Genomic DNA, 19086 nt, shown 5'->3' on the forward strand with positions numbered 1-19086 from the left:
AATAGGAAAGTCGTCCATAAAAAAGGTAATTTTCATATTTTGGCGTGTTTTTTTATGACATTATATGGAAAAATAGCTAGCCATTTTAAAGTTTGTGGACAGGTTTTGGCGGGCGTTTTTATGACAAGACATGGTTGACATTGACAGTTGTGGCATTTTTTATTTATATACAGACAAAATGGTACCTATAAGTTTCTTTAGGTAGATTTTTTCGAGGTTATGCATGATATTTTTATTGAATATTAAGTAGGTACATATTATAGTATTTTAAATATGTAATATTGTATATTATATTCTAAAGAAATTACTATTTCGTAGTTTATAACTATTTATTATAATCAATAGTAGAATGCATCTACCTATCTATATTTAGATTGAAACATTTACATTATATTTTTGTGACACATTTTTTAATGTATTTTTCATAACTTCTGTAGAATTTGAATTCAGATACTTATTATTTTTTTCATGACATGATGGGGCATTGAAAGAATTATATTAGGTATTTGCTAATTGCAAAATTATGTAGGTACCTAGTAGATTTATTGATCGAAAATATAAAAATAATGGGCCGTACAAAATTTTAAGTGAAAACTTCTTTAGCGGCGTTGAGCACTTTTTCTGTAATGGGTTTAAAATCTTAAACTCGCATCAGGACACGTGACCTGATCGAAAAAGCGTAAGACGGATACCATTCCAAAATATCAAACATGCTCAACGTTAATAATCAAGTTTTCACTTCTGCCGGCACTCCCGGAGTGCAACCTGTCTTTTTTTATTCGTCGTAATTCGACACAAATTGGCAATACAAAAAAAAGTAGGAAAAAACGTTTGAATTCGGTTTAAGGCGTTGGACATGATGAAGGCGTCTCGCGGTCGGTCAGCGCGCGGGCGGGACGCGCTCGAGCCGGAGCAACACGACGAGATACCGGTGCGTGCGTGATGTTGTTGTTGTTTGGTGTTGTTTGTTGGTTGGGGGGGGGATTGGTGTTGTGTGGGGGGAAGTTGAGCGCCTCGTTTGTTGGTTGGTTGTGTTGTGTTGTGTGGTGTGGTGTGGGGTGGGGTGGGTTTGTGTTAGTTTAGGCGGGATTAGTTTTTTTTTTATTATTTTTGTTCATTTCTATTTGTAAATCGTAAAATAGGAGTATTGATTAAAATTAATAAGGTTATTTGCACTTTTTTAAGCTTACGCCTCAATCAATTGGATTAGAACACAATATAAGATATTAATTAGTTACAACTTATATTTGAAAAAAATTGGTCTATCGGCCATTTTATCTGTTATAGAGAGAGAAATAGTATTTATGTCGTGTAGCGTTACTAAAATGTTTAAAATGACATATTGGTAAACGCATTATCGGCTGTTAAACTTTACATAGTTCTTGATCTGTTAAACAGTCATAAATTATTTGAATTATTTGAGATGTTTCGTATTGCAAAGGGAATAAAGTTTGTGATTAAAAACATGAATAATGGCAATAACGATATTTCTAATCAACATACGAGGCTACTTAAAAACGACAACGCAATACAAAATTTATGTGCAATATCGTTTGGCAAATCGCACTGTATCATGTCCACAATGCTTTATCACTGTATGGGAAAACTCATTGGCTGTCTAATACATGTTTTGGAGGGAAACTTTCGCGCGGTTTGACCTGTCAGTTGCGTTTTTTTGGAACTTTTTTTTTTCAATTTGACACACGTCAAATGTCATTGTCATTATGAAAAAAGGTTTTACCTACTTTTTTATTGATTTAAAAATATCATTCATCGACATGGTATCGTTTAATATTTCATTAAATATTCAGTTTAACAAGAGTCGCGGTCATTTATCAAGTTAATGCTTCATGCTTTTATTTATAAGTGTACTTATTTTTATCATTTTTTGTTTAATATTGTTTAACCTTTGTATATGTATTTGAATTTATGTAATTGTGTATGTTTTGTATTTATAATTATTTTTCTTAAATCTCTCGAGTTAAATATTTAGTAGACAAATTCTTTTGAACACCAGATAACTAATGTTTTACTCAGAAATTTTACTTGAAAATTACATTTTTTTAGTAATTCAGAGTATAAAATCTTTAATTTCAAGTATCTGTACTTGTGCCAATAATGAAATGATTGAATATTTATTTACCATTACCCATAAACTGATTTTGATTATATTGAGAAAATTACTGTACATACAATATTTGTGTTTCCCAATTTATTTTGACAAGCTTTTTTTTGTTGATATCTTTTCCAGTGTTGCCGTTTTACGTCACCGCTTTTATTTTGTTGATTTGCACATTTATTTGATGTTTTTGTCCATAGGGCACGAACCAAGCAAGCGAACCACGCATGAATCTTAAATCGAAACTTTTCAATGCGCTAGGTATCAACACGGGGAATGCGCCGCACCAATAGCCTAGATATAGACATAGCCTAGGTTTAAGTTATAGATGCCTATATTAAGTGCTCACTCGCTTTTCGCGTGAATTCTTTACACTTTGGATCTTTAAAACAGGCAAAATAAGACAAATACAGAAAGAAACTACATATAACGTTTGTTATAAAAATATTATATACTTTTTCCAAAGTTCGCTCATTAAAAAGAATTCACGCTTCACACTCACTAAAGCCCGCCTTTTTGTATTTTGTAGATTATACTTATATTACTTTTAGCATATACGTCTTATTATTTTTAGCATGGTAACATTAGTGAACTATAAAACGCAAAAGGGCGGGCTCACGTAGCATAGATTTATTTATTAGCATGTGTTAGGATAAAAATAAGAACAAAAAATAACAAAAAATATATTGTTTAAATAATCATATTGTATACCGTCCGGATGAGATATATATAAATAAAATGCAGTTATGTTTTAATATCATGACATTTAGCCAACGCATCTCAAAAATATTGCTATCGCATTAATCGAATTTGCATTTATCTGTGGCGTATTTTGAGGTTATATTGTATTTTATAGTCTGTGTGTTGAAACAACGATTTTATTTTATTTTATTTGCTTATTTTAAAAATCATTTTGCTGTTATATTTTTATGGTTGATTGTGTTCTACCTAGTTGAGAATGCATGTGATTTTATTGTAAACGTCAGATTTGTGTATATTTATTATTATTGTCTATGCAGCCGAGATTTTTTTAATCTGTTTTAATGTCATTATTTTTATTAATCTTCATTCCAGTGTAGAGTATGTTTCGGTATAAGCTTTATGTTAGAGATTTTAAAATATAGTATTTTTTATATAATTGATATTTTAATTTTATCCGTACGTGGATGCTTGAGAATTTAAAAGTTTTTAATACGAAAAAAATTATTGCAAAGTAAATATACGAAGAATCTCTGTATTTCTATATCCCATGTCACAATAGTACTAAACCGCGTCGTCGAATGATAATTTTTAATTGTTAATAAATATTTATATAACAGAATGTATTTGGTTTTTATTTTTTGTTTATAAGGCGTCTACAGTGTTATGCAATTTATAGCCCATACGCACGCATGAACGAACATACAAGTTAAAATTAATACTTACAGCTTAAAATTTTTGCACATGCGTCGTTATTGCCATCTCTCAAAATAAGTCCTTTTTTTAGAAAAACAAAAATACGATATTCAAATCAAATAAAACTTTACATTAAGTGTTTTTTGGAATATCACTTAACTTGACAGAATAGCACACCAAAAAAGTGATCGAAAAAAGTGCCAATTTTTATATGTAAGTCTGCGTGACGTCATCGCTTACCTTGCGTCATATTATGACAAGATATCACATATTATGTGTGTGTGACTGCGTGTAATCTAGGAATAATTATAAGCCAACAGTTGGTTACTAATTTTATCATAATTATAAACGAATCCTTAAAAAAACAAGAGCTATTTCGGATCTTTATTTCCTAAGAGCTGTCCATGATTCTCATTTTTATTGTTATATGTATCATATCTCATTTTAATATTTATTCTAGCCGTGTCAAATATTTAAAATTGTATGTACAAATTTAAAATTAAATTCAGTTAATGTATTTATTTTTGTTTATTTATTTTTCGATTAGACACGTGTTAGATCTATACAACATATATGCATGATTCATTCGCCTACCCTTACTATTTCTCATTTGAAACATTTCATATGACCCAATAAAACATATTTTCAAACATTTATATTCTTCCTAAAAACAATTACCTACATTCATCGTATTATAAAAAACTTTTATATATATTTCAATCTATCGAATCATTTTTGTGTCAACCCTCGATATAAACAGCTTTTCGTAGTTGTACCTAAAACAGCTTATTTAAAATCAGTAGCACAAAAGTCGTAGTGTCGCATCAGGGTTCCCAACTGTTAACAACGATATTACATTATAGTTTTGCCTTATAATGTACTTTTACTGTTGAACAAAAATTCATTAAAAAATATATCAACACCATTCTATACTAACATGCAAGAAATACTTTTTTTACGCAATGTCTGAAGATTATCGATCTCAGACCTTATATATTATTTTGTAAAAAGAGTTGGTAACCCTAGCATTTGCCCTTGCTTGAACATGTCCCTAAAATGGAGTATAAGTTGCATAACACGGGGCAGGCTCCCGCGGTGTCGCGCAGCGCTAGTTTCTCGAAAATCGGACAGTCCTTGAGGCGATCTTCCGTCAGACTTTTCAATCGGCTCGCTGGAAGACACTCGGTGAACTTGCCTGACGTAGACTTCTCTGATCCTGACAGGTTTGTTTAGTCACGCTTTTTTGTTGTTTAATCTATGGCGCGTCACTACACGCTCTGACAGCTGTCAGTTTGGTGTGCGCTTTTGTGAACAGTGACGCAAAGGCTTTTTGATTAATGCAAACACTTATAATTTTATATGATTGATTATTCGAAAAGTTTGGAGTAGTGTGCAAATTAGTTGGTAAGTTAATGTATGTACATATTTCATTGCATTGTTACATGTAGAATAAAAAAGTAAATTTATATAACAGTAAACTATTCTGGAACGTTATTTACAGTAATTTCTGTAGAAGCTATAATAATTAATTATTAAATTCACAAATGAATGTTTTCGCAAAAAATACACCAACAGAAATAACAACCTTTACTAATTAAGATTTTTATTTAACAGCATGAAGCGCGCAAGCTCCCTGTCAGAGCTCAATAAACCGAGCACAGATAACCAACGGTAGCGACCATCGACAACAGCGCTGCTGGTCTACGTCACTACGACCCTCGTTCGGATACTCTCACTGCAATCATGATAGTACCACGAAATACATTGAATAGTCATGTTTAGATACGATAGAATACCATATAGGTAAAGGAAAGACAATAGCACGTAATTGTAGCACTCATTTGAATTGAAACAATAATCTTTGATCGCAAAATGTTTGTCATGAATGCGCAAGGATATTTGTGGGGATGTAACGAGTGATGGCCTTTAATTATTCTAAATGGGCAGGATTTTAAAGATGGCGGATATAGATTGGTGTGGGAACTGATGAAGAATTGAAATTGTATTCGTAATATTGTGATATAAGCGCAATTGGTGGTGAATAGTTATCGAAAAAATGTCAACGTAGTTACATAATCCGCTTGGCTTTTAATCTATTGTCGCTCACGGATCATTTTACAAAATTGAAGCTTACGTGATTCTTTTCATAATATTTCCATCCTCATAAATTACGGTGATATTTTTGATAGGCATACAATTATAGAGTGAAACACAACACTTGTGTTTGAATGAATGCAACATAACATAATATGCACGATTCTATAAGACAAAAAAGAGCGTGTGTGTCGGTCATATGTGTCGGAAGTGAAACTTTTTTGGCAAGATTCAAAGATATCAAATTCGTCGCCTCACTCCATGACGTGACGGTATTGCTATGACGCGACCTTGAAATTTTACTCTCAACGCGTGTAAAGAAGTTTCACCTCAAACATATTGTTTTATTTCGTATAAAAATATTATTTTATATAAGTTATTAGTTACAACATAATTATTGCAAGACCAAAATAATAAAATTTATAATAACTGTAGCAAAACACACCTACAGTCATTTAAAGGTGTCTTAAAGTTACCTATAGTATCTGTATTGATCTAATTCTCAAAAATATTTTTGTTTATTTCCAACATCCATACAGTTATTGCCTATTATTAGCTATAGCTTGTATGAAGAGTTATGTTTGTACCCACTTTGTATTGAGTAAACATTTCACGTCACTTACTTTTATATTTTCTTAAAGATGTGTAGAACAAGATCAGACAATTAAAAATTAATATAGCGATTATCATAAGCTTTATTCTGAAAGACTTGAACATAAAGCTTCCGCACATGTTTTAATTAGATGTACTTAGAATTAGACGAAATATTTCGTGTAACGTCTGCTAATTATTATCAATAACTTTTAAGTATTTTATAAAGCATTAAAAAATATTTTATTATTTATAAAGAATTGGTACCTACGTTATGACACATGACGGTAAAAAGCGCGGGAAATATGGCGAAACAACAAACTCTTTTTTAAAATAATTTATATACATATTAAAAATCATAGTTTAGTAATGCTGTTTTTTTTTTTTGAAATTTTATAAAAGGTAGGTATTTATCCTAATGAAACAAACATGGAGAAATGTTTGAAAGTTTAAAATAAAAGCGAGAAAAAAATGTGGAATGAACTTAAAAGTTATTGGTAATAAGAAGATACGTTATTAATTAATTACTTAATAGCTGGATATTTATTTTTAAATTATTCTTACTTAGATAACTGGAATCTGGATGAAAGAAATATAAAATAATTGCTTTTGCATTGTTTATAATAATTTTAGGCCTTTGTGGCTTATCAATGTCTAAATTAAAAATGTAACACTGCGCAATTAATTCAAAATTCAGTTTGATTTAATTATTTTTTTTCATCATATTATTTAACAACCTGATATAAATAATTTATCTATTATAATATTTTATCTTTTGAGATGAAATCATTTGGAAAAATAATTACCGATGTATGTAATAAAAATAACTTAATAAGTAAATAACATATCGATTGTTAAAAAATATTCATCTAAGAATATTTGCGCAGTGTAACAGAAACGCATTTTAACAAATTGATCTCAGTCAACGTTATTTTAAATAAATAATATATTCTTTAAAATATATGATGTTTTATTTCTCACCTATTAAATAACATGATACCTAGATCATCATCTCATAAGCACTTTTTAAAACTGATTAGTTAGATTGTTTGAACGAGCTAATCTCGGATTCAAATTTAAAGATCAATTGTTATGCTGTTTATCGACGAATCCACGTCAATCTAATTATAACGTAGTAGAGACTCTAGAGAGTATAAATTTTTACTAGAAAACATATTACCTACCATATTATCTATGATATTATCTGCTTAATTAATTTTAAAAACAGATGAATTGCCTGAGTCAGCTAATATTCAAAGAACTATTATTCAATATTTTCATTGGGCTAAACTTACGTAAGTAGGTACATATATTTAAATATTGCTTATTCTGAATCATCAAATACAATGTCGTAAAATTTTTAACAGTTATTCAAACGAGTGTGGACATAATCTAAAATAAGTCATGTTAAATTTATAGAGTGCGTTATAATAAATAAGAGCGGTTGACTTTAATCGTATCTGCTGCGCTCATCACGCCTTCAGTTCCCGAATGACCGAAATTATTCACTGCTAACAGGACCGCTTAATTGGGTTTATTTTTATTTTTTAAGACATGTTATGAGCTGCTGTAATGTTTACATAGTTGATAATACATACCTCGTTATTACTTATTACATCTAAGCTTATTACTATACTCTGGTACATACCTATCTATGGTATTGTAGGCAAAGAGGCTTTACTACATATTATTATAAAACAAAGTGGCTTCCCGCTATCTAAACAGCTTATTTAAAATCAGTAGCATTTTGATTAGGTACTTGCACAAATAATCAAAATGCATTATTATGTTATATATAATGCATTTATCAAAATACATTATATATAACATAATTTTTTTGTTATAAATAATATCAATGTTACATAACATTATGTTTATGTAACAATAAATATACATACATAACCCTATGTATGTTTATTGTTATTTATTAACAAAGGAAATGAATATTACATTCATTCGTTTATTGCTTCTAAATAAATTCACCCAGGGCCACAATTTGCTTGTTTTCAGTCGCCCAATGTAAAGTAAATATCTGATAATTCATAATCTCGTTAGTTTTATTTTGCCTAATTGCAGAAAATCTAGTCAGCTAAAAAGCAAAAAATATGAGTACTTGGATTAATTATATCTAGGATTACCAAAAATTGCAATGTCGCAAGAACCTGCTAAAGCTCTAAGAGCAAATGTGAAATGGTTTTAACTAGACTTATAGTACCAATACTGCTTAATTAGTAATTACCTACCGACGATAGAAATAAAACACAAGAATATAAAATAATATGAATATATTGATCGTCGCACGTGTTGCAGCTGCCTAAACAAGACTCAGTGAAAACTTTATGGATATTAACGAGCAATACCAATGTTTACACTTTTTACTGTATGTTTGTTCATGCATCACATAGATATTATTATATTGATAGCTATGCCGCCAAAGGATGTTCTGCTTTGTACTCTTATCATTGAGGGGGATGAATAATAGATGTTCGAATCTCAGACTTACCCGATATGCACATGTCGTGGCCATATCGTAGATTTGCTCAAGAAGTTGGCAACATCATGAAATACCTAAGACCATTTCATGAAATGATCGATCATTTTATGAAATGGTCATGAAGTGAGCAATTCTACGATATGGCCACGACACACACATAATTTCATGAGAATCTGTCAAGTCGTTTCGGCTGAGTTTAATTTCAAATACCGCGACCTGAGTACCTCATTTAATAGACATTCCATAATCAAAAACTCGAACTCTCTTCACTACATACAAAGCATTTGACATCTGTTTCACTGCTACCTAATTAACTTTACGAAGCTGTGTGTGTGACTTAACTCACCTAAGTGATAATGATAAGGCTTCTATTTCCTACCAGACTACATAGTATTAGGTAAGTGAAAATGACATCTGAAAGCTCTCTGCACCAAGAAGGTGAAACAGCAATAGATCCTTTCCGAAGGTAAAGCTACAGCTTAATCCAATATAGGTACCTACAAACTTGAAACCTTTTATGTTCATAGATCAGTACTTATTCATTGTTCCTATTATTCCAGTATGTATATATAAAAAAACCTTAACCATAAAGTAGTTACGCAAATTACACAACTAAATTGTAATGTCTACTTAGGTACCTACATGGTACCTAAGTAGACATATTTGTTTTTCCAAAAGCACGCAATTAGATACATAAGATATGTACCTACATTATTACTTACCAACTCTAATCCGCGGTATTTTAAATTTTACACATACTGAAAATACATAATACCAGCTACACTCACAATAATTTACTATTCCGCAAACTTCAATGATCCTTGCTGAATGATTGATGGATGATGAAACTGATGATGCTTGAATAAAAGGTCATCTAGACAAATACCTAGTCATCTCTTTGACTGAAGGCATACCGCCTGGTTATACAGACCATTAGAGTTTCCTTCCAGTTTCTATCTAGATGCGAAATTAGGTTAAGATTCGATTTTGTGCATAGATGCTGTGTAGATATGCGTAAAATTAATTATCTACGAACCGGTAATTACTTATTATTGAAGCGATTTTCAAACAAAAAATAATAAATCAATAATAAATATACTTAAAATAGTTACAAAATAAAAAAAAAAAACAATCATAAATATTCATACTTAGGTACATAATATTTAAAATCTCGGTAGGTCATATGTAGATAATAGATATACTTAATATGTAGATTGTAGAGACATAGATGATTGCTGCTTCTGTAGCATGTATAAATTAAGGATCCAATTACAAAAACTGATTGCGCTGAAATTTCGTCCGTAAATGGTATAGGTACCATTGCATAATATACATAATCTATACTGACTTTTAATTTCATATTGGTAAGATTCTAACAAGAAAGACATTCAAGGCTGGGTTTGATAATTGAATTCTAAAAAATGTTTCAATATATTTTTTACATTTTTTGTAATTGAAAGCCATCGTAAAGTATTAACCTTTTATAATTTAACTAGCGACCCGCCCCGGCTTCGCACGGGTGCAATGCTGATACTAAAATTCTAGAGAAAGTAGTGTGTGCGCAGGTTAGGCGGTACTTGGACGAAAATGATATATTACCATTGAGGCAATCAGGCTTTAGGAAGCAAAAAAGCACTACGACAGCACTGTTGGATGTGGTAGACAATATGCTTGAGGCTCAAGATCGAGGAGAAGGAACTTTGCTGATTCTCTTGGACTACTCTAGAGCCTTTGATTGTATTAATATACAATTGCTTCTCAGCAAGCTGTCTTACTACGGCTTTGATGACAATACCTTGCAGTGGTTTAAAAGCTATCTCTCTTGTCGCTCACAAATGGTCGAAATAAAAGGGGATAATGGACAAAGGGCTTGTTCATCTGCGTGGGCGGAAGTTACTAGAGGAGTACCGCAAGGCTCCATTCTTGGCCCCCTTCTGTTCATACTGTATACGGCCGATGTGACACAATGCATAAAATATTGTAAATACCATCTCTATGCGGACGATATTCAATTATACCTTTCGTTCAAGGTCAGTGAGATGGATATTGCTCTAGAAAGGCTCCATGAAGACTTGCATCGCATATCAGTATGGTCAGAGTCGAATTGCCTTGCTCTTAATTCCAGTAAAACCAAGTATATGGTCATAGGTTCGCCTCATCAAATTGGTTCAATTGTAGCTCAAAAACCTACTATATTTCTTAAGGGAGAACCTATCGAAAGAGTAACTGAAGCGCGTAATCTCGGTGTTATATTCGATGAGGGTCTGAGATTCAACAAGCATATCTTAAACATATCAAAAAATTGTTTCTATCGGCTAAAACTGCTCTATCGTATTAGACATTCATTAAGTGTTACTGTTAGAAAATTGCTATGTGAATCACTTATTTTATCCAAATTTAATTATGCTGATACGGTAGTTGGGCCTAGATTGCTTACATCCACGAAAAAAATTGCGCAACGGGTGCAAAACGCCTGTGCCCGTTTTTGTTACGAAATACCCTACCGTGATCATGTAACACCATTTTTGTCGAATAACAATTCACTAAAAATGGAGTACCGTACCCACGTGCACCTGGCTACGCTCCTATTTAATGTTTTAAAGTACAGAGTGCCTGTGTATTTGTACGATAAACTGAAATGGCTGGCGGATCATAATACAGCCTACCAGACTCGTCACGCAGGTTCTCTATTAGAAATACCTCTTCACAGAACATCCGCATTTAGGGGGAGTTTTAGATTTCAAGCTTCAAAATGCTGGAATGACCTACCGCCGCCTATTCGTTCCCAACAAAGCGTATTCTCTTTTAAAAACAAACTGAAGTCTTATCTTCTCGACATTCAAAAGCGCAATCAGAAATTTTAACCCCATCCAATAGCCTTTTATTGATTAGTTTTTTGTTTCAAAATATGTATACACTCACTTATACAAATTTCATATATTATGTATGTATCAATATCTAAATATATTATATTAATGACTATTATTTAAATGTAAGTATATTAAATTTTATGTGCACAAATTTAAATTTAATTTAATACACAATATACGTATATTATTCATACTCATTTACTTATTATATTTATAAAGTATATATATCGATTAAATTATATTTAATACAGTTTGCATACCGAACGGAAATACATCCACTGTCAATAAGACATCCTAAGGCGGCCACTGAAAATCAGTGATGACACACTGAGTGGTTGGCCTAATTATGGCATATGTATTTTTTTTAAGTTCCTTTTTTTTCATCTATATTGTATCTTTTTTTCATAATATTATGTCCATAATAAAGTTATTTCATTTCATTTCATTTCATTTCATTTCATTTCAAAATATATGCACTACAGAAAAACTGTGAACGTTGTATATAAAAACATAAGCGGCCCGCTGGCTTCTATTCGCACGGGTATAAAAATATAGCCGGGCGGCCGACCGGTACCGCCGCAAACGCTACGTCCCGCAATTTTTAAATCTGTAATATCTTCGAAAATATTCACTTAAATCATACGGTGTAAAGGGCCATATAGATTTATATTAAACTAGCTTCCGCCCGCGACTCCGTCCGCGCGGATGTCGGTCTTCGCGTGGATGGTTTATTTCTCCATTTTGAGTAACTGACTAGACAATGACATCTTATAAATATCTATTGGACCCAAATACGGCTAGGCCTATAATAATACGCAACGTGTGTTCGCGGTTCTACAGAACAACGTCTATGGATAAAACTGAAAAATTAAGATTAATTTTTTTTACGTATTTTTCCAGGATAAAAAGTATCCTATTTTACGCCCAGGATAATAAGGTATAATTATACCAAGTTTCATCGAAATCGAACCGTTAGTTTTTACGTGATGCCTGAACATACAGACAGACAGACAGACAGACAGACAGACAGACAGACAAAAATTTTTTTAATCACATATTTGGGTTTGGTATCGATCCAGTAACACCCCCTGCTATTTATTTTTTCAATATTTTCAATGTACAGAATTGACCCTTCTACAGATTTATTATATGTATAGATGAACAATGTATTCAAGGTATTTAATTGCTTAAGGATTAATGCTGTATTGGTTAAAATCGCTTCGAAAATTAGCCATTATTTGTCGTAAAAAGTAAATGACAAAAAAAAGTTATTGTGGGTTATCCATAAGAGATAGACATATACCATCGCGGACTTTTCTGTAGACCTTTTCAATGTGTATATCTTTTATACATATATGTAATAAGTAGATTATTTTGATAAAACTCGTAGGGTTCAGCCTGCCTTTGCAATGTAAGCGGAAAAAATGTAATTATTTACGACATCACATTAGAAACCTCAAAAATAACAGTACTTCTCCACTATTTAATGGATGTTATTATACATATAAACCTTCCTCTTGGATCACTCTATCTATTAAAAAAAACCGCATCAAAATCCGTTGCGTAGTTTCAAAGATTTAAGCGTACAAAGGGACATAGGGACAGAGAAAGCGACTTTGTTTTATACTATGTAGTGATAGATACCTAATTTCTATTAAAAAAAACTATAGGTAAGCTTATAAACAAGGACTGGAGCTTTAGGAAATAAGTAATAATTTGAATTTGAATTAAGTAACATTTGTATTGTATCATAACAGCATTGAACAAAAATATCTAATAATTTAGGTAAATACCTATCTACAGCTCATAAAAAAGATAGTATTAACCATATTTTTAGGAAAAACTGATACAGTTTCCGCTATTTGTTATTCACGAATAAATCGCCAGTTAAAATAGCAATTAATCTATCATCACATTTCGTCGTGAGAATGAAGGGACGCTCCAATCCCAAGGGATTTCGCTAACAAGCACCAACTACATCACACACTTAAATCTTAATTATGTTTATTGATTTGTTATTGTAATTGATTATTGGATACAAGTGTCATTAGACTCTACAATAGTTGCTACCGCACATATTATCAAAAAAATATACCGGCCGAATTGAGAACTTCCTCCTTTTTTTGAAGTCGGTTAAAAAATTCCGGACGATGATATGAAAATCTGAATATTCTTATACTTATTTACAGTTTTCATTACAGCTAGGTTTCCTTGAAGATTTTAGGATATTATTTTTTTAATAAATTGTTAGGTTAGGTAAGGTAACGGCACCAGTCGTGGACAAGCATCCAGTAATGGACAAAATAAATATTAAATTTAAATATTAAGACCAAAATTAACGTTATATAATTTGGCAATACTTAAAATAAAAGTTTGGTTCATAAGCTATCAAAATACGACATTTCATCTTATTCGGCCAAAATGTTTGAAGATGGCAGAACGTTATGTTTAGATGCTGCGGCTCGTTTCGAAGAAATCCGTTTTTACTAAGAAAATCCTTAAGGAAGTGAGGACACAATTTTGGTTATAAGAATTTTTGTATAAATGTCAGCAAGATTTGATATTACTTTTATTTATAGTAGTTAGGTGTACGAAATATTACACGATTTAGTATCATGATAGGTTATGTTGTTTAAATAAAATTCATCAGTGTCCATAACTGGATTTAATTCTATGGATATAAGTATCCATTTATGGACATATGTCGAAAATAAACTTTTTTTAAAGGTATTAATTACATGCGCTTTTCTGTATTGTCTTTTCTTTCTGATTAATAATATACCTATCACGACCATTTCAAACAAAGGGTTCCAATATTGTACAACAATTGTCCATGACTGGATTTGCTTTGGTTCCTATAATGGACATTGATATTTTTTGTTAAAATTACACTAATGGGTCCAACAACATAATATCTATTTATACATGAAGAATATATTTTAGAACAATGGGTCATTATGTGCTGTGCGACTCGTTCTCGGCTTCATTCTCTATCACTGCGTAGAGAAGTCGCATACTTATGCGTATTGTAACGCATCTATCATAGAGAGTTCTCTGATGAACTGTTTGGATCGTTGTCTGCTGCTAAATTCCACCACCATATAGCACACACGCTTAAATTTCATCCACACCATCTTGACAACAGTTTAAAAAAAGATTTTTGCCTCGTGCTACCATATCGATCCATCAGTCCATCCATATCAATGGACCGATCAGATTAAGGCTGCTGGCGGATTCAGATTGGCGATTCACATCACGAGTGTAGCGGAATGCCAGGAAACAGAGTAATATGGCGGAACATCGTGAAGCGGGTAACATCTACCCCCCTAGAGTGATATGACGAAGAAGAAGAAGTGCCAAAATGGATGGAATGGCAGTACTTTTTTTAGTTATATTTTTCATCCCTGACTTATTGAGAAAAAAAACCATATTGGTGTTTCTTAACGGACATAACTCGTATTTAACGATGCATTTGTCCAATTTTTGCCCAGAAAATGGAAATTAAGACTGTTTTAAATATTATAAGTATGCAAAATAATTAATAAGTACTTACTATTTTTTATAAATACATCCCCGATTAATTGTATTCCAATCATCATTTTCAAGATTCTATTGATAACTATAAGTCTTCTCCAAGTGTAAATAACTGGAGAAACGACATTAGGTACAGTCCATAAATGGGTGTTCGTAACTGGATGTTGTCCAAAACTGGGTGTCCATCATTAGATTTTTCACTGTCCAACACTGGTGCAAAAAAGTGGTTTTTTAATTTATAAATAACTTCATTATTTATGCATTGTAATCTTTTTTCTAACTTTGGTTACGTTAAACTAACATTGAACTAAAGGTATAACTAAACAATATCCAATAAAGTTAAAAAACCTACGAGAAATTTGCAAAAAACCTCAATTTTTTCCTTAATCTGTACAAGACTGGTGCCGTTACGTTACCTAACCTAGGCAGTAGCTACTATGTTTACCGATGCTAAAATAATCAATCAAAAATTATCACAACAAAAAATCTCAGTAGCAAAGTAGTTACTTAACTATATTTTTTGTTTGGTATAAATTTCCTTAAACTACGCGGGTGAAGATGCGGGCAACAAGCGAGGTACCTATAAATAAATATGGGTTCTTAGGAAACATTTTTTCATATCTAACTATGTATTAGATTCAGTATAAAAAATAATAATACATGTCAACAAGTTTCAATATAATAATAAAAATTCCAAGCGCTCCAAATAAAGAAATAACAAAGGGGCCGGCATAAAATTGTCTGTTTATGACTTAACAAATGATCTTGTTCGAGATCTCCGCCCAAATAGGCCCCGCCTACAGCCGCACGCGCTGATCTCAACTGAAAACATCACAGTTCAATCCTGAAAGTTCAGAGGTTAACACGTATACATGAATATCACATAGAATTTCACAATGGAATACATTCGCACAAACTTCCTAATTCAAAATGAAGAAAGCTTTGACCCGAAGCAAGAAGAGCTTTTCAATAGCGAACATTTTGAGCCAATTTACCAGGAAGTATCATCGAGTTATGAGCAGGATTTTAACCAAAATTTCCTGCAAATGTTCTACGATTGTCGAACGAATGTACCAGATGGGAGTTGGGATTGGCAGTGGTGGCAAAACAGCCAAGTACTTAAGGAAGAAACTGAGGTGGAATCAGCGGGAACTATGAGTTACAGCGAGGAAGGTAAGTCATCTTTATTTACCTTATAACTACTAATATCTATACTAATATTAAAGCTGAAGAGTTTGTTTGTTTGAACGCGCTAATCTCAGGAACTACTGGTCCGATTTGAAAAATTATTTCGGTGTTAGATAGCCCATTCATCGAGGAAGGCTACGACCAACGCTATACTACTACGATCACGCTAAGGATCACCAACAGGAGCGAAGCCACGCGGGTGAAACTGCGGAGCGCAGTTAGTACCTAATGAATACAAAAGGGCGTTTATCTATCTGTCTTTCTTTCAAGTCGCAACGGAGCGACTTTATGATTATGGCTAAAAACAGTGACAAATCGTATAGGCTATTTTATTCCGCGGTGACATCTTATACCTTTTATACCTATGGAAGTTTCCTTTCACAAGTCGGAAAGCTCGTAAATCCATACATCTAGATACTAATATTTTACTAGTTCCTGTAACTGTTTAAGTACCTACCATTTATATAGTGATCTTAAAACCTCAGTAACAAATCAAAATATATCATCGAATTCCATTCAGCCGTTCCTGATCTTGGTGTAACTAACGCTACTTTCTACGTAATTGTAATCAGTATTATTCTAACTTTGTTTTCCATTATTTTAACGTTTGTTGTATTTATTTCAAGCCTTCTTACGATACATGTATTAAAATTACATAATATGCTATAACTATCTACTTACAACAATAAGGTAGTTATGTAGGTGATGAAACGCAAACTCTCTTCTACTCTCTTCTCTACGACAAAAATGAATATTTTATAACTATTTGGTGGGAGATAGGTATGTATACCTACTTAAAAAAAACTCCTGTTAGGTAAATGCCTACCGAAGATCATAAAAACACGTCTCTACACTCTCTCTACGTCTCTAAACTCTTCAGCTTTAGATATAATATTAGTATTAGATTTGAATGTAACAATTTTGCCTTTTTCGCACGAGACGAACGAGCCCTAACGTGAAAAGCTAGTTTAGACTATAGTAGACTATCAACTATGTAAAACGGATAAGCTAAACAATGCTAAACCATAAAACCCACCTGTACAGGAAAGCAATAAAATTATAAACACTAGGCGCCGGCGCTTGACACATATGGCAAGCATCAAAGATTAGGTACCTACGCAATTCAAACTCAAACATTTATTTATTTGATTAGACTTCTTCGAGAAGCACTTTGCAATCATCATTACATATTTTTAACATTTACCACCGATTCGGAAAGCAGTAGGTATCTACGGAGAAGAACCGGCATCTCAGTATTACAATTTAATTTTACAAAATATGTAACTGCATAACTATATTATCATAATAAAACCTGCACTTTTTACAAAAGTTCTGTGTCTTCTTGATTTTTTTTAATCTTTACAGAAGTTCGTTCACCAACTGCTTCCAGAAAAGAGAGGACTGCGTTTACAAAAACACAAATTCGCAATTTGGAAGCGGAGTTTTCCCGCGCAAATTATCTGACGAGGTTGCGACGATATGAAATCGCTGTCGCACTGAATCTAACTGAGAGACAGGTATTTTTTTTATTAGTATTTATTTTATTTGGGAGCAACCTTAATTATATTTTTAGCAGCTATTTTATCAACACTACAAAATATATAAAAAAAATTGCATGAAAGTTGTCAATTGACAAATAATTTTCATAGAAATAATTCTTGTATTTTGTTTCTAATCTCTTTGGTTTGGTTTTGAATAGGTAAACTGTAGGTATTGTACTGAAAATCTCTTGTTTACAGGTTAAGGTTTGGTTTCAAAACCGAAGAATGAAATGGAAAAGAACGAAGGGGCCTAAACATGCGAAAAAGGATTAGTTTATATTTACCAATTTAAGTAATTATTTGTATTATTTTTACGAAATTACGTTTTATTATAGTAACTTAATATTTCTTTGTTTTATAGTAGGTAGGTACTTAGTAGGAGATAGGTATAATAACGGTATAATACATACATAATATTATATACATGCGACTAGCAAAAATATTTTTATAAATTTCTTTGTATAGTTACTTAAGTATGTATATAGTTACAGCATTCTTACATTTTTAAACATTATCGTGTTCGATAGAAATATATTATTAATAAAAAAATGGAAAACTGAAACTTCTTTGCGTTAGTGTTGAGAGTAAAATTTCAAGGTCGCGTCATGTCAATACCGTAACGTCATGGAGTAAGCCGACGATTTTAGTATCTTTGAATTTTGCCAAAGAAGTTTCACTTCTAATACGTGTGCTCGGCACACACGCTCTTTTTTAATTTCGCGTGCTTCTATGGTCAAAGGTGGCAATATTTTCGTTGGCAAATGGCAAATAAGCAAAAGAACGAGTGTATGTTTTGCTGCAAATGCAAAATTAACAAACGGCATAAAAATGTGGAAAAGAAATAAGAAATGACTTTTATAATAATACGCTAGAATTAATTAATCAATTTTATCACCATATTTAATATTTTCAGTGTTTCCTGTGTTGTAAATTGTAATTTAAAATGTCTTCAATAAAGTATGTACCTAGTAACTACCTAAGTATAAAAATATTCTGTACGAAAATTGTTAAAAATTTTCTGACATCCATCTCTGTAAAATATATGTAATAAATTATAATTCACTCCTAAATAATTGTTTTATTTCGAATAACTTTAACTCTTTATTAGTAATCTTACAACATCTACTAATAACAAATTAAGGACCTACGTCAATGTACTTGAGAATACATATAAGAAAAATCGCTCAAACACATTACTGAACCCATTTCATTAGAAGTAGTTGACTAATCAAATTGGAAAAAAGGCCTGATAATGTAAAA

The 19086-nt window shown here is 31.9% G+C and overlaps 2 protein-coding genes and 1 long non-coding RNA gene across 8 annotated transcripts in view; all 3 read left to right on the plus strand.

The window, feature by feature from the left end:
- Positions 1–3440, plus strand: part of Klc (kinesin light chain) — a 45844-nt gene extending 42404 nt beyond the window's left edge. For 4 of the 5 annotated variants that reach the window (XM_090103657.1, XM_090103654.1, XM_090103655.1 and 1 more), the window contains 2 exons: positions 848–931; positions 2320–3440. In XM_090103657.1, the coding sequence (XP_089959783.1) occupies positions 848–931; positions 2320–2412 (177 nt within the window). In that variant the 3' untranslated portion in view covers positions 2413–3440. The remainder of the gene's footprint in view (positions 1–847; positions 932–2319) is intronic. The other variant, XM_090103658.1, reaches the window with a different exon arrangement.
- A 925-nt stretch (positions 3441–4365) lies between these two features.
- LOC149907282 (uncharacterized) lies at positions 4366–6441 on the plus strand. 2 transcript variants are annotated; one of them, XR_016456918.1, is made up of 2 exons: positions 4366–4737; positions 5129–6441. It is a non-coding gene; the product is annotated as an uncharacterized LOC149907282 (long non-coding RNA). The 2 variants fall into 2 exon arrangements; XR_016456919.1 differs by having other exon boundaries at positions 4597–4918.
- Positions 6442–15993: 9552 nt separating this feature from the next.
- On the plus strand, positions 15994–18099 carry LOC149907283 (uncharacterized). The gene is made up of 3 exons (XM_090103832.1): positions 15994–16270; positions 17651–17802; positions 18025–18099. Exons 1-3 carry the CDS (start codon positions 15994–15996, stop codon positions 18097–18099), a joined length of 504 nt encoding a protein of 167 aa, XP_089959958.1.
- Positions 18100–19086: the final 987 nt, after the last annotated feature.

This window comes from Colias eurytheme, chromosome 7, assembly GCF_061535395.1.
Source record: "Colias eurytheme isolate Ceu_HAF_F1 chromosome 7, ilColEury1 Martin Lab GWU primary, whole genome shotgun sequence".
Lineage (NCBI taxonomy): Eukaryota > Metazoa > Arthropoda > Insecta > Lepidoptera > Pieridae > Colias > Colias eurytheme.

Bases quoted from the DNA above. Each gene is read 5' to 3' on its own strand.
- LOC149907283 (XM_090103832.1), top strand. From the start codon at position 15,994: ATGGAATACATTCGCACAAACTTCCTAATTCAAAATGAAGAAAGCTTT. The intron at 16,271-17,650 runs GTAAGTCATCTT...TAATCTTTACAG, and splicing joins TATGAGTTACAGCGAGGAAG to AAGTTCGTTCACCAACTGCT. The intron at 17,803-18,024 runs GTATTTTTTTTA...TCTTGTTTACAG, and splicing joins TGAATCTAACTGAGAGACAG to GTTAAGGTTTGGTTTCAAAA.